Here is a 21,962-nt window from a genome sequence, read left to right as displayed (position 1 = left end):
ATGCTAATTTCATTTAACAGAGAGCTCTCAAGATCTGCATTCGTTTCCGCTCCACGAATTGCACTACATTTGTCAATGCTTATAAAACAAAACATGTAAATGTGAAACGACTTTGACTTTGACGGGCTCCAGTCAACAAGTCCCAAAAATATAAACAAATATATTAATCCATATGTTGACCTCTATTTAATTTGTTGAGCTGTTTATAGCCAACGCCCAGAGACGTTTATTCTGTGTTGGCTGCGGTTTTCAACTTGTGTTGATTTAACTCTTAAACGTTCAAGCTTGATGGCTGATAGAAGTGCCAAATATTTATGGACTTAGCTGACCCACCTATTGATCGCTTTATTTGAGGTGTGAAACTAAATTCCGGATACGTGGGCTCCTTAAGATTCAATTTCAGTTGGATATGGAGAGAAGGCTGTGAGCGCTATTTCGGTGCTAATCTGTTGGTCAAAATGCGGCTATTATGTAATATATTTATATTATATTATATATACATCCAGTTTCTACTTCCGTGTATTGCAGTGACTGTTCTCAAATAAAAAACAAATGTCATGCTTTGCGGGCGCTTTTCTGACCGATTTCCGAATGAGCTGTATTTTGATTTACTTAACCTTCACCGATCTATGTAAATCTGCCTAACTATACTTAGTCCAAAGCTTATTTGGACAGTTGCTGAGACTTCTTCAGTGGCACAAACAGCGCGCTTGGCTCTGACCTAACCAATGCAAATAGCGACAGGCGGCGGGAGGCGGGAGGCGGGCATGGCTCGTATGTGGCCAGTTGCTGTCGTTGTTGTTGGTGCATCTGTCTGTGCCTTATAAATATATGCTTTATTTGCGCAGCGACCAGAAGAGTGCCACAGGCAGGTGCCCAGCAGGGCCCAGAGACTGTGCACGTTCGAGCAATTTGCAATTTTTGTCAGTTTTTCTTTATTTTTGCTGTTTTTATTGACCAGACTCGTTTATTTATGCGCCTTTGTTTATGTATCGCCATTTTTGACCACTTGTCCAAACCGGGAATGTAATATGTGCAGTTTACATATGACATTATCATCGCTTGATGGGTTTCTTTTTCCTTTTATTTTTCTTTTTCGGGGGCGCCATCTCTTGGGTATAAAAGCCACCGGCACTGTGGCCACCAGGTGCAGTCAATTTTTGGATTAAACAGCTCCACAGTTACCTTCGCATATCAACGACTTTAATCGAAATGAAGTACATCGCATTGGTGAGTCTCCTTAGATATAGATTGCCTTCAAGGGTTCCATATTCAAGGATATCCACATGCACATTTTACAGGCTCTTTTCGTTTGCCTGCTGGCTGTGGCTCTGGTCGCCGCTGTGCCCGTCGACGAGTCGCTGCAGGGTGACAACTTCTATGGCCAGGCTGATGTGCACAATCCCCACGATCCCCAGGCCATATTCAAGCTGAAGAAACTGAAGAAGCTGCTGCTCGGCTAAGGCCACACGGTTGCCAGCCAATCCCGTTGACTCTAGTCCATGTACAAACACACAACCAACTGGGAACCCAACCTCTCCGCTTGGGCCAAGGCACTGTGCTGCATTTAACCCTTCGCTTAGAGATAAACACAAATCACTCACATTCACAGCTTAATCGTATACTTAACTAAATAAATATAATTCACATACAACCACACAACAAACATTATCACAAATTTATGCTTGTGCCATGGTGCTTCATTTGCAACTCTTTTAACAAGGAGCTAATGACTGGAAGTATGTTTTCTATCGCTCGGGATTTGAATATGGGCAACAAGCCTCGATGGCTATGTGAATTAGTCGAAAAGTGTGAACAATTTGATTCCTGTTTGCCTTAACGATCTACAAGATTTTTGAAGCACATATCTTTTGGACTCATATATATACATATATATTTACTGTTTACTGACATTGACCCACATACATATATATATATTATTTAATTAATAACTGTGAATTGTTGTCATGGTTTTAAATTTGTATTTAGCATTTGGGAGCTAATAGAAAAAAAATTGTATAGACTTCAATCTATTTAACAAGCGAATCGCATCAAGCCAATGTCTTGAATTAATCCATATAGCTAATATTTTGCCTATCATCAATGATAACTTTATCATTAGATTCAGTTCCCCATCGGATTTAAACAACATTTTTTCATTGATATCTTTCTCCCTCCCCAACTATTTCCATACCTCGCCAAACAAATGACTTGGAACGTGAACTTGAAACTAAAAGAAATAACATATTAAGATTTAAAATTTTGTTTTTTTTTTAATATCATTCTTAAAAACTAGAAACAAAATATGCTAAAAGTCCATTTAATCTCGGCAATTAACCCAGGAAGAGCAGTTTCTTGAGCAGCTTCAGCTTCAGCAGGAAAGACTGATCGTCGGTGGGGCTGATGGGCTCGCTGCCGGGACCCTCAATGCCCTCGGGTATGGCCTCCTCCACGGGCACAGCACTGGTTGCCATGAAGCACACAGCCAGGCAAACGAACACGGTCTGGAAATAGGCAAACGTACTCCATAATTAGTTGAATGTTATCCATAGAATCTGCCGTCAAGTGGACGCACCAAAAGCAAGAATTTCATTGTGATTGCGGTTTAAGTTGAGGACTCCTTGACTGAGCACTACGTGTTAATTGATGATCTCGCGTTACGCGTTGACAGACCTGCACTGAGCATAGACCCCGCTGTCCATCTATTTATATGGGAGTTTCGAGCCGCTCCGAGCTGTGCGCATGCGCGCTCGTCTTACATAGAGATTAAAACAACACATCGTCACAATGGAAGCTCTAAAATATCATTGTATCTCCGAACAGCCCAACAATAAATTTTGTTTGGACTATTAAATGTGATTTTAGTGTACCACGCAAGGCGTTTGGATGTGTGGAAAAATAAAACATAAAGCAAACCAAACTATTTTGTTGAGACCGCTTTTGTTGTTATTGGACCCATTGTTGGCCTAGCCCGATGGCAAATTGGTGTGTTGACTGACATATCTCTGTGGGTTTTCGCTAATATATGTTTCCTTGGTTCTGAGTTCTATTTGATTTGACCATTAGCTAATCGTTCCCTAGCTGCAGCCCCCGCTCTCACTTAATACTTATTAGCGGCTTTTATAGCTGGTTAACCTCAACTCTGGTGATGCATGATCCATTCACTTGCCGTTTTCGTTGGAAATTATCACTTTATCAGCATTACTGATTAGCTAAAACACAGTTTAAGCTTAACTTGACAGAGGATGGGCACCAACAAAAAGAAGTGCTTGCCAATGGCAAACATTCTTTGTGTAAATTCACTTTGCTCAAGGCCGTAGCAGAACTAAACATCCGTTCTGGAATGATTTTCACAACTTGCCTTAGCGCTAATTGTTTTACCCACCCGACTAGTACAGAATATGCAAATCATTAAGCAAATAATCATGTTTGCCAACATCAAACTTGATTATTGAGAGAAAAAATGTTAAATTCAAATTTTGCCCGCCGTTAAGGCGCGCCTTGGTATTTTTTAGTGCATTTCTGTGTAAGCATCTTGTTTTGAACCAGCTGCTGTCATCGCACATTGTCATAAACAGTGTGGCAGCACCATAGTAAGCGATTACGTTAAAATACTTAATCCCTGCCATCTCTATCGCGTATTAAACAATAAGCAAAAGAACGATAAAAAAATATTAGACAATAAACACACTTGACCAAATCAAGTCAAAATTCCAACTACTTAAAATTGAAAAATTATAAAATCCCAAAAAAAATTTTCGGCAAACAGATATAAAGCTAAAATCAGAAATATGACTGGTTCGTTCAGTGTGAAGCTAAAATCGAAAAAAGGTCAATTCATTGTCAATGACCTGAACGAGAACACAACAATAGCTGAACTAAAATCACGGATATCTCAGGCAACGGAAATCAAGGAGCCACAATTACACGTGCTCGTCGGATTTCCTCCTCGGCCGCTGGATCTTAGCGACCAGCAGCAGCGGAATCTGCGCTCCATTGGCATCCAAAGTGGCGAGACGCTGATTGTGGAAGAGAAGGCGACGCCAGTGGCCAACTCTGCAATCATTGAGGATGACGAAGCGCTGGCGCGTCGTCTGCAGGCGGAAGAAGATGCAGAGCACCTGCGTCAGGTAACTACCTCAAGCAATGCCGAACTGAACTCTGTCGACATTGTCGCTCATAGCAGCAACGGGCGCGAGAGCGCACACGTGACCGCACCCGTGACCGCGCCCGCGGAAGCTGGACCAAATGGCGATTTCAATGGAATTCTATTGAAAAAGGTGGTGCCAGCGGATAACTCGTGCCTTTTTACAAGCATACGTTTCGTTCTCAATGGTAAGGTGGACAACGAGGGCAGCGAAATGATGCGTCATATTATCGCGCAGGAGGTGGCCGCCGATCCGCAGCAATACAATGATGCCGTCCTTGGCAAATCAAACGCCGAGTACTGCGCTTGGATACAGAAGGCGGACTCGTGGGGCGGCGCCATCGAAGTGTCCATTTTATCCAATTATTATGGCATTGAAATCGATGTCGTTGATATACAAAACGCCATTATCAATCGTTTCGGTGAGGACAAAAATTTTGGTTTACGTGTGTTCCTACTGTTCGATGGCATACACTATGATCCACTTTACATGGAGACGTCACAAAGTGCCGCACCAGCTACCATCTTCCCCGTTGAGGAGCTGGGCGTCTATCAGCAAGCTGAGCAGCTGGCCAACGAAGCAAAGTCCTCACGCCAATTTACAAATGTGGATAAATTTAATCTTCGTTGTTTACAGTGTGATCTATTGCTTGTGGGTCAGGCACAGGCCCAACAGCACGCCAAAGCCACTGGTCATGCAAACTTTGGGGAGATTTAATACGTACTGATCTTTGGCACCATTTATATTTTGGCTTTTATTCTGTTTGCCTATTACATACTCACCACATAGTTTCAATCGAAGAAATTGTCAGCTCCTGCCAATTACCTTCGAATTCTTTAGCAAAATTTATACAAACTCCTGTGGTTAATTTATTCAACTCTTTCTACGCCCAATCAACTGTCATTTGAGTTTTTGGAGAATAATAAAGTTCCATTCATTAAACTAGCAGGAAACCAATATTGTGTATTCTTTGTTACGACGCCCATGGCGGCGTCATTGCCGCGGGATTTTGCAAATATGACATGACCACAGCACTTACACTTAACATAAAGGAAGACAGAACCTAGAAAATTTGGATTAGCAATGGGCACTCGTTTGTGAATTCTTTAGTCACCTGTTTGGCATCGTCACTTGCCCGCGAGCTGGAAAAGCTGATGCAAGAGCAGTAGAGGGCAAACCAGGCGCACCACTTAAGCTGTTGCAAAGGGATTGTGTTACAGTTTGTACTGAAATTAATGGAGACGTGGTGTTACCTTCATCATCAGACCGCACATGGAGAAAATCATTCCCAGAATATTCATATAATCCGGCATCATGTCCTCATTGGCGCCACCGCCTTGTCCTTGGTTCTTGGGTGCCTTGTAGCGATTGATTTTCTCTTTCCGACGTGGATCCACAATGTAGCTCATTTTCAATTAATTTTTATTGATGTCGGTCAAATTAGGTGAAAAAACTAAAATTTCTCTTGAGCAGTGCAAGGGAATGTTAGCGTTGCCACATCGATTCAAAACAGCTGTATGCCATTCACAGGTTTGGTAAGGGAATGACGATGCTTCTTCTCCTTATTATTATAAATTACTGTTCAACGGCATGCACATTTAAAACTCGTTAAATTACATAAAAATAATAGCAAATTGCCACAGACAAAAATGGCTGTGCGTTTTTTCAGCTTGGCGCTGATTCCACACATACGCCGTCTGCAGAAATACGCACCAAAGCACTCTTTACATCTAAAAAAAACACTCGGTGTTCAAACAGAGTTTCCAAAACTTGGCTGGCAGCAAACCCGCCTACTACACGTGCGTATTACGGATCAGGATGCCGGTCTGCAGACAAAACGTGAGGCAAACAGACAGACAAATCCTTTCCAAGACAAGATTTTGGATGAAGACCCAAGAGAACAGACCCCCAGACTGCGTGTGCATAACAAGTTTAAGAGATCGGAAAATTTCGAAAAAGACACTGCAAAACCGGATAAGCTGGAACAAAAAAAAGAAACATTGATCGACTTTGGTGATCCGGATACCTTCGGCGATGCAAAGCTCAGCGGTATTCAACCTGAAGACCCCGGTGATGCGCAGGAGGAAGAATTCATTAGCAGACCAACGCGACACACAAGAAAACTTCGCACCATAGAGTACGCTCGTCTGATAAAGGAACATTTAAATGCGCATCGCATCAATGACGCCCTTGCCGTGCTAGAGGTGCGCATGTTGCGAGAGGATCGTGTGAAGCCAGAAAACTACATTTACAATTTGCTTATCAGCGGCTGCGCCAAGGCGGGCTACACTCGTAAAGCTTTCAGTCTGTACACTAAAATGCGTCAACGTGGTCTTAAAGTTACCGGCGGCACCTACACTTCCCTCTTCAATGCGTGCGCCAATGCACCTTCACAGATTGACGGCTTGGGCAAGGCGAGGCAGCTGCGAGAGAACATGTTGGAAAAAGGTTACGAGCCGAATGTAAAGAACTACAATGCCATGATCAAGGCATACGGTCGCTGTGGAGACATAGATACCGCCTACATGCTGGCCGATGAAATGCTGGAACGTCAGCTGCCGTTGGACACGGAGAGCTTCAACTTTCTGCTGCAAGCGTGCGCCAGTGATAAGCAACATGGCTTCCGACATGCGCTACTCACCTGGCATAAGATGCTGCAGCGTGGCATAACTCCAGACTTTTACAGTTTTAATGCCATGCTGCGCTGTGTCCGAGACTGTGGCTTTGGGGATCTAAAGTCCATGCAGCAGGTGCTGGAACAAATAACTCCGGGTGCGACTAACAGACCACTGCCGCCGGGCAAAGAGGGTCTGGAAGCATCTCTGCCTGATAGCGTGGCCATTGCGCCCAGCTCTACGGAGGCTAATCAGCTCGAATTGGCGTCCCCATCCACAGAACAACTGGAGCTGCCCAATCTGCTGCTTCCACGCCCACAATTAGGGAGTTTAGTTGCTTTGTCTGAAGTGACGCGTCCTCATGAGCGATTTCTATTGCTGGGCGGCATTACCGGTTATCTGGAGTTAATGAAGGTCCACAAAATAACCCCGAACATTGAATGTTTTACAACCATGCTTGAGGTCATACCGCCCACTAATGCAGCGGAGAAGCAACTGCTAAGCTTTGTGCGCAAGATTGGCCTCAAAGCGGACATTGATTTCTTTAACATACTGATCAAGAAGCGCTCGATGCGCTTCGATTATGAGAGCGCACGCGAGGTGTTGACTATGATACGCACTGCTGGCTTGATGCCTGACATTGTGACATATGGCGTACTAGCGCTGGGCTGCCGCACCCAGGAACAGGCCCGTGAGCTACTGCAGCAAATGCAGGCAGCGGGCATACGTATGAATATGCCGATATTGGGCGCTATGTTGCGGCAGGGCTGTGCACAGAAATCATTTACGTACATCAACGAAATCATGCAACTTAGTCTGGAGGAGAGCATAAAACCAAACGAATCGTTCCTACGGCATTTACATAACTTTCACAGAGGCTGTGCCAGAGCCATTGATGCCAGGGTGAGACATAGTCAATTACCCCATGAATAATTTAAGAAAACTAACCGACAACTATTTTCAGCACCCCTCAACAAAAACTGAGGCCTTTAAGAAGGGGCACTCAAAGTTCTGTGATAAATATCGTCTGTTTTACGAGGAGCATGGCCTGTCCGGCCTGAAGCTGGAAGATGCCATTGCCAAGCTGAAAGCCCGTCCGTATGCACAATACAAGGAAGCTCCTGTCACTGGCGTAGAACCAGCGAAGCACGAACAAGTGAAACGTAAAACAAAAATCCGAAAATATATTAAGAAAATCAAAATTAATGAGCTGCAAGATGATCCGCCGGTATCAGACCCAGTAAAACGAATAGAATAGGATTAAATGTAGACTAAATTAACATGTAAGTTTAACATGGTTTATTAAAGTATTCGTTAAATATGAACGGCTAACCGATCATTGTGCGTTTTCTTCCACGCGCACGTACCTCCTCAAACTTGGCCAAAACGGCCTCCTCGTCCTTGCCGCACTCCTTGCGATAAGCCGCCAGTATGTGCTCAAACAGATAGGGCTGCTCACTATGCGTGCTCAGCAGCGCCCGTTCCAGCACATATAAATCAACTCCCTTGTCCTCTGTCGCCTGATTATAGTGGCTTAGTCCGAAATCTATGAAGATGATATCATAGCTACTGCTCGTATTCGGATTGGGATTGATAAGTATATTTGATGTGGTCAAGTCGCCGTGTATTATGTTGTTGGCATGCATTCGACCAATGATGCCGCCAATACGTGTGCACAGCTCCTCCAAGCGCTGCTTTGCCTGCTCGTCGGTCGATTCGGCCACTGTTTTCTGTATAAACTGCTTAGCTGTCTGGGCGCTTCCAAAGTACTCCATGTACAGCTTATGGCTAGTCAAATCTGAGTGGAGAATGCGTGGTGCCAGGATGCCAGCCGCCAGGCAACGGCCAGCTGCCTTTACCTCAGCCTTCATGCGCTGCCTCGTTATTTGTGTGTCCAACTCTAGATGACGATACTTTTTGACGAAGCGTTCCTTTATTAGACACGATTCACCCTTGAATTCACCAAGGTAAAGGCGACCTTCGGCCCCTTGTTTTAGTACTTCTAATGTCATATTTAATTCCTAAAATAATGTTATCACCGGTGATATGCACTTGCGAGTTCAAAGCTAATTGCCATTCTCCACGAAATTAGCCATTCACAGCGCAACAGCCACATTTGACAAAGCAACAGCTGATTTTGTTTTGATATTTGCACACACCAAACGCCAGCTTCAACAGTGAATCACCTTTTTGAAAAACCCTTCCCGTTCGTTCAGACAGTAAAAATTAAAATATAAAATGTTTAACAATATATTTGGCAAGAAACCCACCGTTAAGGAACAGCAACGCGAAAATGATCGCAGCTTGCGGAAAGCAACTCGCGACATTGAACGAGAGCGTCGAAAACTGGAGGAGGAGGAGAAAAAACTAGAAGCTGAGATCAGACGCAGTGCGGCTTCTGGAAACAACGATGCATGCAAAATACTGGCCAAGCAACTGATCGAGATTCGCAAGCAAAAATCGCGTAGTTACGCCGCTGCGGGCAAAATACAATCCATAGGCTATCAAAACAAGAACATGGGCGCAAACATAGCTCTGGGCGAGGCAATGGGCACCACAGCCAAGACGATGGCTGGCATGAACAAGGTGATGCGCCCAGAGGCTATAGCAGGCACTGTGCGTGACTTCCAGCAAGCAAATATGCGCATGGAAATGACAGACGAAATGATAAACGATACGCTAGACGACATGCTAACTGAATCTGGCGATGAGGAGGAATCTAACGATGTGGTCAACAAGGTGCTCGATGAGATTGGCATTGAAATCTCTGGTAAAATGGCCAACATACCAGCCACAGGATCCAGCGAGTTCGAGACTAGCGGCAAGCGCACCGAGAAGGACATTGCAGATCAGTTGGCCAAACTGAGATCTTCCTAGTTATATTAATGTGCTTAATCCCTCCCACAACTGTATTTGGATTTTTTGTAAACACAATTGTTATTCATAGGCCATAAGACATACGAACATAAGTATATCTACATGCATCACTCTAAAGTCGAGCGTTCATACCCCCAGAGGCAACTACAGACTCGCCTGTTATATAGCCAGCATCCTCCGATACAAGGAAAGATACAACGCCAGCCATCTCCTCACTAGTGCCCAGACGACCCATGGGTATTTTGCTAAGCGCCGCCTCATTGGCAGCCTCGTTCTCGTACAGCGCCTTGGAGAATTTTGTACGGATGATACCAGGTGCCAGGCAATTTACGCGTATGCCCTCAGGCGCCAAATCCTTGGCCGCTGCCTTGGTTAGTCCAATCAGCGCTGTCTTGCTCACGGAGTATGCGCCCAGCAGCTGTAGAAAAGGTCAAAGATTAAGATAAAATAAATACTGGTTAAACTAATAGCCAACTAACCTCAAATGCATCGTAGCCGGCAATGGACGAGACAAACACTATGCTAGAGCCCTTCTCCTGGCGTAGATATGGCAGAGCTTCTTTGGCCAATAGATAAGAGCTCTTTACATTCACATCGAAGATTTTGTCCCACACCTTCTCATCACATTCCAGAACACCGCCCACGGCAGGATTGGTAGCGGCATTACTAACCAAAATGTTGAGCTTGCCATATTTGCTGATGGTTTCCTCGAAAAGCTGCTTACGATCTTGCGGCTCGCTCACGTGGCACTTGAGGCCATGCACGTTAAGATTCAGTTTCCGCAGCTCGGCAAGCGCATTGTCCACATTCTTCTGCTTCCGACTGCTGATCACGACGGCGGCACCATCCTCAGCCAAACGCCTGGCAATCGCAAAGCCAATGCTGCAGACACAATACATTAGCCATAATCAATATGCAAGAAGGACAATGTCTCTGAGCACTCACCCATCTGTGGAGGCGGTAACCACCGCAACTTTGCCTGCTAAACGCTTCATGCTTGTAACGCTCGAACTTTGACTGGCACTGCCGCTGGACAATCGTTTGTGGCAAAGATTGTGGTTAACGAGTTTGTTACTATCGTTGTTGCTGTTATGTTGATTAAGATTTCTAATCGATGTTGTGCTTTGCATGGTACTTTGGACTTTGCCTCCAGACAAACTGGATGCAGCGGTCAAATGGAGCTTTGGCGCCTTGCTAGCCAATTGCTTGCCCAGATGCAACATATTTATGCTAAGTTTTGAATTGAATTTCGGTTGACAAGGATCGGCAAATTGATTTTTCTTCACTTCTACTATTTGTACGATTCCTATACGACTAAGCCAAGCAGTTCCAATTGGAACGTGCTTTCCTTGATGCTACATCTTGTTGCCATTCACGGCGAAGTAAAAGCTTTTTTGGGCGCACTTTTTGAATTACGGCTACATTTAAATCACATTTGTTTCTTCACATTTATTAAATTAAGTTGTAGTTAAACAAAAGAGCATATTTTGCTAATGGCACAAACTAGAGTGTTTCTGTGTAATATTACTCCAATTAGAATTACTGGAATAATACCACCTTACAAGCTTGACACTGTCTGCTGTCCCCTCCCCCCAATTTGTAGATAAGACCTGTTCAAATGAAAATCTCCAAAAAAAAAAAAACTTAAATAAACATTGCCTGTACGCATTAAATATGATTCGCGATGTCGTAACAGAATAAACAAAGATAAATATAAAAAAACAAGTAGGAACCGCAACACTGAAAGAGAATAAGAATCGTTGACGAATAACCCACCAACAACAGCAGCACAAATCATATCCAGAAATAACAACAACCCAATGTTTGCTCTCAGCCGAAAGTGCAAATTATAGATCGCCGGAGCGGCTTTAGTTGTTAAGTTGTTTCATTGCTCTACTCCATTCCCAACCCATCAGAACGCGTACTTTCAGCAGTTAGTCGCTCCGCGTCGTTCCAAGTGTGCAAGCCGCTTTTTCTAGAGCTCTAGAGGAACAGGGTATACGGCACGCGGTTAACGGTTTTCGTTTTCGCACCCAACGTGAAGCATGTGATATAACCAAATAACTCTGCCAGTACGATTCACAAGATTTGAAAGATGAGCAGCCAAGCAGATGAAATTTCGCCAGCTGCGCCCGCACCAAAGGACTTCAAGGCGCCCGTATTTCAGGACAACAAATTAGTACTCTACTTTCATCCGTACAACTTTTACTCGCAAAAAGTTAGTTGCCCTAACTAAATCATGTGATTTTTTGAGACAATTTTTTAATATTACAAAACGCGCTAATGGCGCGAAATTACAGAAGTAATCGTCATGATTGTGATTACCGTTCAATGTTATTTTGTTAGCTATGACTATGTAGAGTTTTTAAATAACTACCACCCACCACCCACCACCCACTGGGTGCCCCCTTCTACTTCGAGTGCAGTCGTGCGTGACGGGGGCGTATGCATAATATCTGGAGGGCTGCCAACACAAGTAGATTTGATTAGTTTTAGTTTTTGTTCTTTTCTCTTTTTTGTTGACAGCATTAATAAATAATATTATTTAACTGTTTACCTTGATGCAGGTGCTAATGAAGCGTTTGAAAGCGTATGAAACGACTTTAAGTGATAAATAAACAAAACTGAGGAACAGTATAAATAGTACAAGCAAACGGGGAGGGAGCTACAAGTCATTAGGATTAATGATCGTACATTATTCGCAGACTTGCGGTTAGCTAAGCTTTATCAATCTGTTTTTTATATTTTCATTCCTAGGTTTTGCTGGTGCTCTATGAGAAAAATATTGACTTTACACCCTACATAGTCGATCTGTGCAATGGCGAACAGTACTCCAGCTGGTTCCTAAATCTGAATCCTAAAGGCGATGTGCCCGTGCTGCAGGATGACGCCTTTATCATACCCAACTCGCCGCACATCATCAGCTACGTGGAGACCAAGTTCCGTGGAGGTAAGTAATTATTTTCGATATGCTTAGCCAATCCAAACCAATGTCTCGTCTCCTAACAGAGCAGCATCCGCTGCTGAAGCCATACCCACCAGATTCCCCACAATTCGATCAGATGATGATATTTGAACGCGCATTGTCACGCCTGCCTGTGGGCGCACTAAGTCTGGGCTCCTTTATCCACGACGACCTCAAGCTGGTGCCCAAGGCTCCCTTCATTGGGCCCGTACGGCAATCCTGCCTGAGTGAGCAGTTTAAATGTGCCTGGGTGCTGTTCCAATCGAATTATCCATTGTGTTTTAACCCGCAGAGAACAATGACAAGGTTATGGAATTGCTGCGTCACTCCGTGGATGAGTTGGACTCGAATAACACTGCACTGCAACAAAAGCTAGAGATTCAGTTACTTCGCAGGAAACTTGTCGCCTCGCGTGTAGATTTCCAGCGTGTGCTGGATGCGGTGCGCAATGTGCTACAATATGTGGAGCAGGAGCTGTCCAAGCAAACGCCACGCAACGAGTGGCTGACGGGTGATGAGCTCACACTGGCTGACGTCAGCTTGGGCCTGCTGCTGCAGCGCCTCTATCAGCTGGGCTTCGAGAACTATTATTGGGGCTTCGGCAAGTTGCCGCAGGTGGAGGGCTACTTTTTACGGTTCAAGCAGCGTGCCTCATACCACAAGCTCATGCCCAGCAGCAATTTCGAAATACTGAAGGAGATGTGGAGTATGACGCCTTCCAATTACAAGCTGGGAGCAACCGCCGGTTTCTTGGGTATGGCCATGTTCGCAGCCTTTGCGCATAAGTAGCCAGCACGATTTGTTAACAATCATTTTATTGTTGTTGTTAAAGTTGGGCACATATAAACACAAACAAAAGAACGCTTAAGACTACGTGGTAACAATGCAAGATCCGGAAGGCAGAAACAGTGTTCGAGAGAATGAGAGAGAGCGCGGAGCTGCGATTGCCCTATGAACTATGAACTATGAACAGCGCACAGTGCCAAAGTGCGAGCCTCAAGCTGCTGATATCATTTTATATAAAATCATTTGGTATTAAGTTCTATTTGGTACAAAAGATTTTGCTAGCCACTACCGGTTAAAAATGATTCGCCTAACCTGATAATTCAATTCCTGTTTTCTGTTGCTGGGTTAGTCAAAGACTTGGGTTCAGCTTTCCACGCCTGCCTGCTGCTGTTCCCGCTTCTGCTGCTCCGCCTGCAGAAGGCTGGCCGCGGCACTCGCTGCCTTCACATTGGTAAACAGGGGCATGCCCATGAAAGTAGGCATTTGCTGCTGCTGTGGCGACGACTGAGCACCCACCTTGCCCGCCGACCACTGGCTACTGCCATTGGGATTGGCTTTCAATCCACTGGATGACGCCTGGCTGCCAGCAGATGGTGTGCAGGTGTGTAAATGCGTGGGTCTCTTGAAAGGGACACTCTCGCGCTGGTAGTAGAAGACGCCATTGCCGGGCGCCTCGGGCAACAGGCCATTGGTTGGATACCAGAAGCGATACGTAAAGTACCACGTTAGTATGGCAATGATGCCGCTGATGACTTTCTCAATCATGCGATGATAGTACAACATCGTGCCCACCAACATTATGTCCCAGAGCAGCTGCAGAGCCGCCATCCCAATGAACAAGGTGCGAATGATGGGCGTCAGTCGCGTATAGAGAAACTGTAAGCTCCGCATTTGCTCATCGTTCAGGCCGCGCAACGGATTGCTTCCCGTTTTCTCCGATACGCTGCGATTGTGCAACTCGTTACGTAGGTGCTCCTTGATGGTTTCCCATTTGATAATGGGACGCGCCTCCTCGATTAGCACCAGGCTAGAGTGTATAAGTATAAACGCATGGCCTGAGATGTCAAAGCCCTGCCACAAATGACCCGCCTTCAGGCAGCTGGACTTGCTCTGGAAGCCTGCAAGAAACACAATCTTTAATAACAGTTTTAACATTTTTAAACTGCCAATCTTACCCTTGGTAGTGCAACGACCATAGGAGGTTTCCACAATGTTGAAGAGCTTTGTCCAGAAGAACCAAAAGAAAGTGGCTATTACAATGCGTGGGAAGTGATGCCTCAGCATGCGTTTCATGTCGCCGCAGGTGATTGTATAGGCGGAGAGTACCGCAAAGGGCACGGCGAACAACAGAGTCCAACCCCAGCCAACCTTGACGAAGTACAGATTGAACAGATTGTCGGAACGGGCAAAGTATGTCTTGGGAAATGGCAAGAAGTCGCCTATAAGCGAGATGATGAATAAGCTGCCCAAATAGAGGGCCACTTTTAGGTCCGTGTTAAAGAATATCGTCTTTTTGCACAGATGTATGACGCCCATGACTAGAATCTCACGAATGCTGGTGGGGGCAGCGGTTGGACGCGTGCCTCGCGCCTCTGATCGAGTTATATCTGGTCCACCAGGTCGAAAGTTCATATTGGAGCCGCTGTTTTGTCCGGGGGCAAGATTGGGACGCAGTGGACGCCGTTTTGTGGCCATGTTGATATGGAGATTTTGTTTACTACGTTGTGGTTGAAGTTGTTTGCACTTTGCCAATGTGTTGTATACTACGTCGTTTTATTGCTGCCGTTTTTGGTTATGGTAAAGGGTTTGTCAAAAGTGAAAGCGGAACCAAAACGAAAGGTGTCAAAGTTCAAATTGCATTACATTAGATTACATATAATTTAGTTGCACCGAACTGTGTGTGTTTTTAATTATTACTATTGTTAAGTTTCACAGAATTTTTCACTTAGCACAAGGCAGTTTTCGTTGTTCTTTCGCTCTATTCTTGTTCGTTGCATATTTTAACCAAAATATGCAGCTGTTGCTTCAGCCAGAAAATAGAACACCAGACCACACGCGTTGAACTGCGAATGGCAGCGTTTACATGTGAACTGCAATTCCGATCAGCTGACTGTGATTCTGATCCGATTCTGTTTTTAATTACCGGCTCAGCTGGGTCCACATCGCTCTCGCATGTAATTAAGACCGCAATTAAATTGGCATGTACAACTCGGCCAAAAAACTACAACGTGTGCTCACAGCACGCGAGATACGCAAAACATTCATCGATTACTTTACTGTCAATCATGAACACAAATTTGTGCGCTCCAGTCCGGTTGTGCCGTTCTGCGATCCCACCGTCGCCTTTGTCAATGCGGGCATGAACCAGGTGAATATCAGGTACATAAACTTGATTAATCTATTGTGCCCTAATCAGTCTCGTCGCTTTAGTTCAAATCCGTTTTTCTGGGCACAGCTGCAGCACCGTACAAACGCGTCGTCAATTCTCAGAAATGTGTGCGAGTTGGTGGCAAGCACAATGATCTGTCTGTGGTGGGTCAGGATGGCTACCATCACACGTTCTTCGAGATGCTGGGCAACTGGTCGTTTGGCGATTATTTTAAAGTAAGTGCATTTGCCACTTTAGCCTTGCATTACTCCAACCGATTTCTTGCAGCGTGAAGCTTGTGCAATGGCATTGGAGCTGCTGCGCGGCCCCTACAACATTGATCCCTCGCGTTTGTATGTCACCTACTTTGCCGGCGATAAGCTGCTGGGCATACCCGCCGATCTGGAGTGCTTTGAGATTTGGCGTAGCTTGGGGTATGCGAAAATTGGTTACATAATGCTTTTTAAGATTTAATCAGTATTTTTGTTTTGCAGATTTCCTGCTGCACGCATCTTGCCATTTGGCTGCAAGGACAACTTTTGGGAAATGGGCACAACGGGCCCTTGTGGACCCTGCACTGAAATACACATTGATCATAGACCGGGCTCTGGACCTGACAGCGTGGAGCAGCGCGCAAAGTTGGTTAACGCGGGGCGTGCAGATCTCACTGAGCTGTGGAATTTGGTGTTTATACAGTACAATCGGTTAGTAGCTAAAGCTAGTGCAGTAAGAAATCTAATATTTAATTGAATACCTGATATTTGCAGCAATGCAGATGGCAGCATAACACAGCTGCCCGCTCTGCACGTCGACACGGGCATGGGCTTTGAGCGTTTAGCTGCGCTGCTTCAAAACAAGTCGTCCAATTACGACACCGATCTCTTTACGCCGCTCTTCGATGGCATACATAGTGTAATTTGATACTGCTACAAAATTAATTGGCTCGAATTCAACATTTGTTTTTTAATTAGCTTTCCAAATCACCTGTGTATGGAGGCAGCTTTCCCAATGCCCAGAATTCTGCTTTGCTTGATACAAGCTACAGAATACTTGCCGATCATGCGCGCATGGTCACCGCTTGCTTGGCCGATGGCATGCTGCCGGATCAAAAGTAAGTTGGAGCTGAGCCTAAAGGATCCCTTTCTTAATTCTTTATTCCACAAGCACAGTCAAAAATTGCGTCGCGTACTGCGGAAGGCACTGAGCATCTCGGAGCAGGTGTTTGCACACGAAAAGCTGCTCTCTCAGCTGGTGCCCATTGTAGTTGAGACGCTGGGCGAGGCCTATCCCGAGATGTCGATCAAACAGCAGGCTGTTATTGAGTTGATATTGCACGAGCAGGAGGTGTACAAAAATTTGCGGGAAAGCTCGTCGAAGGCTTTTGCTGAGGTGCTCACAGAGTTTCCCAACCTGGATGACATTGATCTGATGGAATGTCCTGGTTTTGTGCCCGCCTATCGCGAGTTTCAAGTACAACGCTCAAATTTCCCCAACAACACGATCCCAGGTGACTTCCTGTATAAGTTGACAGACACTTATGGTCTGACCGAAGAGAGCTTCCTTAAGCTGGCCGAGCTTGAGAACATGAACTGTGATTTGAATCGGTATCGCGCCGAATTGGCTCTTGCCAAGCTTAGAACCAAGGAACCTCAGCACAGCAGCGGCGACTACGACCTGGCACTGCAGCAGCGCATCGCAGACGCACAAGCACATCTAACCAAGCGACTGGCGCCGACTAATAACAGTCACAAGTATATATACAGCTATGATGAAGCAAATGAATCCTATTCGATTCCCACGGTAACAAGTCGCGTGCTGGGCATGCTACAAAATGATGTGGAAGTGTCACGCACCCGCCTAGAAGAGCCCTTGAATACGCTCTCCATTGTCACAACTGCAAGCAATTTCTACTTCGAATCAGGCGGTCAGCAATCAGATCTTGGCAAACTGCTAGTGCGGAACCCACACAAACCGGAGGAGCCTCATCAGTTGGAAGTGGTAGGCGTAAAGCATCTCAATGATTGTGTGGTGCATGTTTGTCGCCCGAGCACATCCTCCGATGAATTCGAGCTGGCTGTTGGGGATGAGGTACAGCTTGAAGTAGACGCCAAGCAGCGGCAGTTAAATACTTGCCACCACACGGGTAAGTACTAAGAAGCAACAGAAACACGATAGTCTTAATAAATACCTCGTTCTATAGCCACCCATCTGCTGAATGCTGCCATAAGATCTCTCTTCAACAAAGTCACATATCAGGTTTCCAGCGCAGTTAGCAGTGAGCAGTGCAAACTGGAACTTGGCCTCTTGGGCAAGCGCATACAAAAGGCCGACGTGCAACACATTGAGGATCTGATTAAGTGAGTTTGGGTGGACGTCTTGGTTTTTACATTTATCCAACTAATTAGCTTCCATATGTAGCCACGCCATCTGCTCCGCCACGCCCGTGCAAGTGCAGGAACTCAGCGCAGCTGATGTGTTGCAGCAGAACGATATAACCATGGTGCCAGGGGAGGTATATCCTGAGCAAGGACTACGTCTTATTAATGTGCAATGTCCGGAGCTAGGCCTTAGCTCCAAGGAACTGTGCTGCGGTACGCATGTTACTAACACAAAGGAGCTATCCTGCTTCTGCATTGTTAATCTCAAGCAAACAAATAGGGCACGCTTTGCCTTTACTGCCGTAGCTGGCCAGGCGGCAGAGAATGTAAGATAACTTCTCAAACGATTCTGCATTCATCTTTCCAAACATAATAATCCCTCCTCTCCGATAGGTCCTGAAAACAGCAGCGTTGCTGCGTCATCGTGTAGATATGCTGGAAAAGCAGTTTCAAACGGACAAGCTGACAAATGCCACGGAGACTGAGCTGCAGACCATACGCCACAACATGCTGCACTCGGACATTAAGCTGCCATACGCTTTTAAGATGGACACACTCGATCGCATCAATGAAATACTACGTAAGCTTAAGGAGACTTCGCGCACAACCCTTAAGTAGGTGTTAAGTTGTAGTGCCAATTTGCCAACAACTAATTTATAATTCTTACAGAGAATTTGTGGAGGTGGAAATGCGAAATGTGCTACTAGAAAAGCCACTTGACACGCATCCGTACATCCTGCACTTTATTAGCAGCTCGGCACTGGTGGAAGAAATTCCCTTGCAGCGTGCAACAAAACTTTGCACAGATCGTCCGATTCTGGTGGTTAGCATGTGTGATAACATTGTCAAAGCGCGCTGCTGCGTGCCGCAGGTCAGTCAATGAATTTTAACTCAAAGTTAACTCTGGTTAATCCTCTTGGATTCACGCTGCAGAACTGCATCAGTGAGCAATTTAACGCCAAGCTTTGGCTGGAATCCTTTGCGAAAACATTTGGCGGCCAAGTGGCCACACCCAAGGGTCAGAAAGCTGAAATCGTCTGCAACATGAAGGGACGCAAGGTGAACACACAGTTTGAGGAACAGTTGGAACAGGCAATGGGCAATGCTCAGGTTTACGCCAAACGTTATTTGGAGTTCTAAATTGCCATGCCACACGCCCTTAATAGAAAATTGTTAAGCTTAATTGTTATTGTGAGGGATAATATATTGCGGACTAATAAATGTAAATAAAAACCTTAATCGCTGTCGCTTATTAGCACCAGATCCTGTTGCGAGTGCACCAAACTTGTCTCCATTAGTTGCTCAAAGGCATCGGCACCTTCGACGCTTTGATTGAAAAAGTAGCTCACATTAGCTGTTGACTTGGGCGACGATGGTGTCCTAGCAGACTCACTCGTAATGGACAGGCGATGCTGCTGTTTAAAGCGCTCTACAGGCGTCCTGACCAGATGTGGCACCTTTTTCAGCTCGCCCTTGACCAACATATCAAAGCTGTCATCCAGCGAGTAGCGTTTGCTCAACGGCAGGCACTCATCCCTCACGGAGATATCTCGACGCTTTTGCATTAGCAAATCTGCATCATCTAACAGTTGACTTTGTTGTTTTTGTGCGTCATCCTTGTGCAAACTCAGCTGCGCCAGGCGAAGGCTCAAATCCTCTGCCAACGCCTCATAGTGCAGCATATGGCCCGCGTGCTTAGTTACAGCAGGAAGTGCTTGTGGATTGGAGACGATGCCATTGATAATATCGGACATATCAAACTCACCATCGCTATCCAAATCGGAGGGCAAATTTTTTGTGAGTGGCGTGGAGCATTGGGTTACGAGCTGACGAACCGGTTTAACTGGTGTGTCCTTATTTTGTTTAAGAAATTGCTTCATTGTTTTTTGCCCATGCTTTGCTGGCTCACTTGGCGTCTTCTTTTTTCCTCGTTTGGGTTTGGAGATAATCTCTTCTGTTGCTGCAGCCAAATCTGAAAGATTCTCAAGAGCACTGAGCGGTGCCTTCTTTTTGCGCGTTGCTACCTTTTTGGGCGGCTTCTCTTTTGATGTCATAAAGGCAGCCACCATATCTGGATATGCAGCCTGCAACATGTCCAATGGCTCAATAGTATAGTAGAGTTCCTCCAAGCCCTTTGGATGCTCCAGCTCGAATTCAGCAATTTGATCGTGTGGTAAAAGTCCCTTGAAACAGCCGCGACTGTCTACCCAACGTAGCTCTAAGCTGGCGACACCTTTCACTGTACGCTTCTTGATGATCTCTTGCGGCTGGACAAGGCACAAATCTTGGTTTGGCTGTTGCACCTGCCAGCGTGTAAGAATGGGAAAAAACTTCTGAAAGCAATAGATTTCTGGCCATTGCAAAAGGTGGCCAATTTGCTTGATGAATTTAACGATGTTGGGCTGTCGCCAGTCGAGCTTCAAATTGGGCAGTGTCGGTGGTTCAGTAAGGAACTCGGATATAATCTCTTCATTGGGAAATTCGACATCTAAAAGCGCCTTCTTGCGCAAAGTCAGCTCCGCCTTGATGGACAGCCGTTGTTCCCTTTAAGGAAACAAGAGTAAATTAAAATCAAAGCTTACTAATCAAGTAGTTCACTTACTTCCACAGGCTTTCGTCGCAGCCACGATGCGTGCGACAGACGCCACAGCCGCTTTTGGTGTGGCTTTGCGTGCGTCCAATGTGACCGCAGTTGCTGCAAATAGATTTGTCGTCGACACGCAGCTCCATTGCGCTGTATTTATCCGTTTCCGAGCGCCAATTACGCAATCTGAGTAAGACGTAAATTTTAGCTATTATATGCATTCTGGAAAATCTCTCCATTTTACCTGTCCAATATTTCCGATTCCTTGTATTTGTTAAACAACTTCAGTACGCCGTCCCTGCCAATGCCGCCGATGCCATCGGGACAATAATCGCATCCACAGAGCAGCGCCATGACGATGACTTTGTTTTGGCCAAAATCCATGCGGGCGCAAATCGTTTGCATGTCATAAATATCCACTGCACCGCCGGCTGCAGCCTGAGCGCCCTGCGTGGACACAGAAAAGTTGCGATACACGCGCACCGCACCGTACGCAAAGCAGTCCGAATCCTGGCTTATGACACCATCCACTAACTGGGACGAAAAATAATAATAACTTAAGCCACAAAAAGCTATCAATTGAACTCACGCCATGCTTGTTTAGATAGGCACAATAGGCCTCAGCTTCTCCTGGTCCCTGAACGCATTGAATGCCCATAGACAACAATAGATTCTCGCACTGTTTAAGAACATGATTAAAGCGGGTGCGGCCCTTGTCGTTTTTGGCAGCCGTTTGTGTTGGCGCCGGTGCATCCTTATCCTTGGGCCGGACGCCACGAAATTGCATCTCGTTGCGTTTGGCTATTACTTGACTTTTTAGTTTGGGAGCAGCTCCTTCCAACACAAACACTGGCGTCACCTGCTCCCAGATGAGATAACAGGTACGAAAGAAAAGATTTCTGTGAACGAAGTGGTAAAGGAAAGGAAAATAAAAAGAAACATGCATAACTTACTTCAAATGATGCCGTGGATGCACAAAATAATCAACTACATTGAGACTTTCGCACACCCATCCGGCCAGATCTATGGCGACCTTCTTTCCGCGGAGTTCACATATTGGCTTCCGCTCAGCATGTGGCGTTAAGATGCTCCACAGTTCCTTAACGCCCATTTATTTATTAAACACTAAAATAGCGCGTTAATTTCAAAATGAAAAACAAACAGCATGACTGACAGTCACGGGGAACGCGCACAACTGACTGGCAAATTTTTGACAGTCACACTCAGTGCATTGTTTTGAC

General features: G+C 45.5%; 12 protein-coding genes across 15 annotated transcripts; 6 read left to right on the top strand and 6 right to left on the bottom strand.

Moving 5' to 3' along the window:
* The first annotated feature begins 1,130 nt into the window (after positions 1-1,130).
* Positions 1,131-1,652, top strand: LOC135434788 (uncharacterized). Its single transcript, XM_064691481.1, has 2 exons — positions 1,131-1,230; positions 1,302-1,652. Exons 1-2 carry the CDS (start codon positions 1,213-1,215, stop codon positions 1,461-1,463), a joined length of 180 nt encoding a protein of 59 aa, XP_064547551.1. The 5' UTR covers positions 1,131-1,212; the 3' UTR covers positions 1,464-1,652.
* Positions 1,653-2,253: 601 nt separating this feature from the next.
* Positions 2,254-2,731, bottom strand: LOC135434752 (uncharacterized). Its single transcript, XM_064691429.1, has 2 exons — positions 2,576-2,731; positions 2,254-2,504 (listed from the first exon to the last, which is right to left on the bottom strand). The coding sequence occupies exons 1-2, from the start codon at positions 2,591-2,593 to the stop codon at positions 2,334-2,336; spliced, it is 189 nt and encodes a 62-aa protein (XP_064547499.1). The 5' UTR covers positions 2,594-2,731; the 3' UTR covers positions 2,254-2,333.
* Positions 2,732-3,631: 900 nt separating this feature from the next.
* On the top strand, positions 3,632-5,101 carry Yod1 (Yod1 deubiquitinase). 3 transcript variants are annotated; one of them, XM_064691369.1, is made up of 2 exons: positions 3,930-4,130; positions 4,187-5,101. In XM_064691369.1, exons 1-2 carry the CDS (start codon positions 4,072-4,074, stop codon positions 4,863-4,865), a joined length of 738 nt encoding a protein of 245 aa, XP_064547439.1. In that variant the 5' UTR covers positions 3,930-4,071; the 3' UTR covers positions 4,866-5,101. The 3 variants fall into 3 exon arrangements, with proteins under 3 accessions (XP_064547437.1, XP_064547439.1, XP_064547438.1); XM_064691368.1 differs by having other exon boundaries at positions 4,184-5,101; XM_064691367.1 differs by having other exon boundaries at positions 3,632-5,101.
* LOC135434709 (protein Asterix) lies at positions 4,994-5,654 on the bottom strand. The gene is made up of 3 exons (XM_064691376.1): positions 5,402-5,654; positions 5,263-5,343; positions 4,994-5,211 (listed from the first exon to the last, which is right to left on the bottom strand). The coding sequence occupies exons 1-3, from the start codon at positions 5,555-5,557 to the stop codon at positions 5,122-5,124; spliced, it is 327 nt and encodes a 108-aa protein (XP_064547446.1). The 5' UTR covers positions 5,558-5,654; the 3' UTR covers positions 4,994-5,121.
* A 79-nt stretch (positions 5,655-5,733) lies between these two features.
* On the top strand, positions 5,734-8,099 carry LOC135434701 (pentatricopeptide repeat-containing protein 1, mitochondrial). The gene is made up of 2 exons (XM_064691364.1): positions 5,734-7,666; positions 7,728-8,099. Exons 1-2 carry the CDS (start codon positions 5,798-5,800, stop codon positions 8,019-8,021), a joined length of 2,163 nt encoding a protein of 720 aa, XP_064547434.1. The 5' UTR covers positions 5,734-5,797; the 3' UTR covers positions 8,022-8,099.
* On the bottom strand, positions 8,048-8,851 carry Prpk (TP53 regulating kinase). Its single transcript, XM_064691373.1, has one exon. It carries the CDS (start codon positions 8,773-8,775, stop codon positions 8,092-8,094), a length of 684 nt encoding a protein of 227 aa, XP_064547443.1. The 5' UTR covers positions 8,776-8,851; the 3' UTR covers positions 8,048-8,091.
* Positions 8,852-8,989: 138 nt separating this feature from the next.
* Dhrs4 (Dehydrogenase/reductase 4) lies at positions 8,990-10,974 on the bottom strand. The gene is made up of 3 exons (XM_064691372.1): positions 10,586-10,974; positions 10,120-10,522; positions 8,990-10,058 (listed from the first exon to the last, which is right to left on the bottom strand). The coding sequence occupies exons 1-3, from the start codon at positions 10,861-10,863 to the stop codon at positions 9,753-9,755; spliced, it is 987 nt and encodes a 328-aa protein (XP_064547442.1). The 5' UTR covers positions 10,864-10,974; the 3' UTR covers positions 8,990-9,752.
* On the top strand, positions 9,002-9,757 carry CHMP2B (Charged multivesicular body protein 2b). The gene has a single exon (XM_064691374.1). It carries the CDS (start codon positions 9,002-9,004, stop codon positions 9,638-9,640), a length of 639 nt encoding a protein of 212 aa, XP_064547444.1. The 3' UTR covers positions 9,641-9,757.
* A 585-nt stretch (positions 10,975-11,559) lies between the features above and the next one.
* Gdap1 lies at positions 11,560-13,466 on the top strand. 2 transcript variants are annotated; one of them, XM_064691371.1, is made up of 5 exons: positions 11,561-11,858; positions 12,398-12,590; positions 12,650-12,832; positions 12,898-13,359; positions 13,438-13,466. In XM_064691371.1, exons 1-5 carry the CDS (start codon positions 11,736-11,738, stop codon positions 13,449-13,451), a joined length of 975 nt encoding a protein of 324 aa, XP_064547441.1. In that variant the 5' UTR covers positions 11,561-11,735; the 3' UTR covers positions 13,452-13,466. The 2 variants fall into 2 exon arrangements, with proteins under 2 accessions (XP_064547440.1, XP_064547441.1); XM_064691370.1 differs by having other exon boundaries at positions 11,560-11,858; positions 12,898-13,466.
* On the bottom strand, positions 13,404-15,448 carry Fitm (acyl-coenzyme A diphosphatase Fitm). The gene is made up of 2 exons (XM_064691366.1): positions 14,567-15,448; positions 13,404-14,509 (listed from the first exon to the last, which is right to left on the bottom strand). Exons 1-2 carry the CDS (start codon positions 15,084-15,086, stop codon positions 13,755-13,757), a joined length of 1,275 nt encoding a protein of 424 aa, XP_064547436.1. The 5' UTR covers positions 15,087-15,448; the 3' UTR covers positions 13,404-13,754.
* Positions 15,449-15,519: 71 nt separating this feature from the next.
* Positions 15,520-19,376, top strand: AlaRS-m (alanine--tRNA ligase, mitochondrial). The gene is made up of 12 exons (XM_064691362.1): positions 15,520-15,759; positions 15,822-15,995; positions 16,048-16,193; positions 16,254-16,463; positions 16,527-16,671; positions 16,731-16,870; positions 16,929-17,902; positions 17,960-18,116; positions 18,178-18,463; positions 18,531-18,751; positions 18,807-19,008; positions 19,071-19,376. The coding sequence occupies exons 1-12, from the start codon at positions 15,592-15,594 to the stop codon at positions 19,275-19,277; spliced, it is 3,030 nt and encodes a 1,009-aa protein (XP_064547432.1). The 5' UTR covers positions 15,520-15,591; the 3' UTR covers positions 19,278-19,376.
* Positions 19,321-21,911, bottom strand: Gen (XPG-like endonuclease). The gene is made up of 5 exons (XM_064691363.1): positions 21,675-21,911; positions 21,311-21,620; positions 20,966-21,255; positions 20,740-20,907; positions 19,321-20,681 (listed from the first exon to the last, which is right to left on the bottom strand). The coding sequence occupies exons 1-5, from the start codon at positions 21,830-21,832 to the stop codon at positions 19,373-19,375; spliced, it is 2,235 nt and encodes a 744-aa protein (XP_064547433.1). The 5' UTR covers positions 21,833-21,911; the 3' UTR covers positions 19,321-19,372.
* Positions 21,912-21,962: the final 51 nt, after the last annotated feature.

This window comes from Drosophila montana, unplaced genomic scaffold (genome assembly GCF_035044405.1).
Source record: "Drosophila montana isolate Dmon_TW-CO22-7 unplaced genomic scaffold, ASM3504440v1 contig_3438_1, whole genome shotgun sequence".
In the NCBI taxonomy this organism is placed as follows: domain Eukaryota; kingdom Metazoa; phylum Arthropoda; class Insecta; order Diptera; family Drosophilidae; genus Drosophila; species Drosophila montana.
The sequence above is the reverse complement of the archived record's forward strand: the minus strand, read 5'-3'. Positions and strand labels throughout refer to the sequence as shown.

Coding starts and splice junctions, on each gene's coding strand:
- Gen (XM_064691363.1), bottom strand. CDS start 21,832: ATGGGCGTTAAGGAACTGTGGAGCATCTTAACGCCACATGCTGAGCGG. Junction 21,256..21,310: donor CCTATCTAAACAAGCATGGC/GTGAGTTCAATT, acceptor TTTTCGTCCCAG/TTAGTGGATGGTGTCATAAG. Junction 20,682..20,739: donor TGCGACGAAAGCCTGTGGAA/GTAAGTGAACTA, acceptor GTTTCCTTAAAG/GGAACAACGGCTGTCCATCA.
- CHMP2B (XM_064691374.1), top strand. CDS start 9,002: ATGTTTAACAATATATTTGGCAAGAAACCCACCGTTAAGGAACAGCAA.
- Fitm (XM_064691366.1), bottom strand. CDS start 15,086: ATGGCCACAAAACGGCGTCCACTGCGTCCCAATCTTGCCCCCGGACAA. Junction 14,510..14,566: donor TGGTCGTTGCACTACCAAGG/GTAAGATTGGCA, acceptor TGTTTCTTGCAG/GCTTCCAGAGCAAGTCCAGC.
- LOC135434701 (XM_064691364.1), top strand. CDS start 5,798: ATGGCTGTGCGTTTTTTCAGCTTGGCGCTGATTCCACACATACGCCGT. Junction 7,667..7,727: donor CCAGAGCCATTGATGCCAGG/GTGAGACATAGT, acceptor AACTATTTTCAG/CACCCCTCAACAAAAACTGA.
- Gdap1 (XM_064691370.1), top strand. CDS start 11,736: ATGAGCAGCCAAGCAGATGAAATTTCGCCAGCTGCGCCCGCACCAAAG. Junction 12,591..12,649: donor GGAGACCAAGTTCCGTGGAG/GTAAGTAATTAT, acceptor GTCTCCTAACAG/AGCAGCATCCGCTGCTGAAG. Junction 12,833..12,897: donor CGTACGGCAATCCTGCCTGA/GTGAGCAGTTTA, acceptor TTTAACCCGCAG/AGAACAATGACAAGGTTATG.
- Prpk (XM_064691373.1), bottom strand. CDS start 8,775: ATGACATTAGAAGTACTAAAACAAGGGGCCGAAGGTCGCCTTTACCTT.
- LOC135434709 (XM_064691376.1), bottom strand. CDS start 5,557: ATGAGCTACATTGTGGATCCACGTCGGAAAGAGAAAATCAATCGCTAC. Junction 5,344..5,401: donor TGTGCGGTCTGATGATGAAG/GTAACACCACGT, acceptor CCTTTGCAACAG/CTTAAGTGGTGCGCCTGGTT. Junction 5,212..5,262: donor CAAGTGACGATGCCAAACAG/GTGACTAAAGAA, acceptor CAAATTTTCTAG/GTTCTGTCTTCCTTTATGTT.
- Dhrs4 (XM_064691372.1), bottom strand. CDS start 10,863: ATGTTGCATCTGGGCAAGCAATTGGCTAGCAAGGCGCCAAAGCTCCAT. Junction 10,523..10,585: donor GTTACCGCCTCCACAGATGG/GTGAGTGCTCAG, acceptor TTGTGTCTGCAG/CATTGGCTTTGCGATTGCCA. Junction 10,059..10,119: donor CCGGCTACGATGCATTTGAG/GTTAGTTGGCTA, acceptor CCTTTTCTACAG/CTGCTGGGCGCATACTCCGT.
- Yod1 (XM_064691367.1), top strand. CDS start 3,792: ATGACTGGTTCGTTCAGTGTGAAGCTAAAATCGAAAAAAGGTCAATTC.
- AlaRS-m (XM_064691362.1), top strand. CDS start 15,592: ATGTACAACTCGGCCAAAAAACTACAACGTGTGCTCACAGCACGCGAG. Junction 15,760..15,821: donor TCAATGCGGGCATGAACCAG/GTGAATATCAGG, acceptor TCGTCGCTTTAG/TTCAAATCCGTTTTTCTGGG. Junction 16,871..16,928: donor GGCATGCTGCCGGATCAAAA/GTAAGTTGGAGC, acceptor CCACAAGCACAG/TCAAAAATTGCGTCGCGTAC.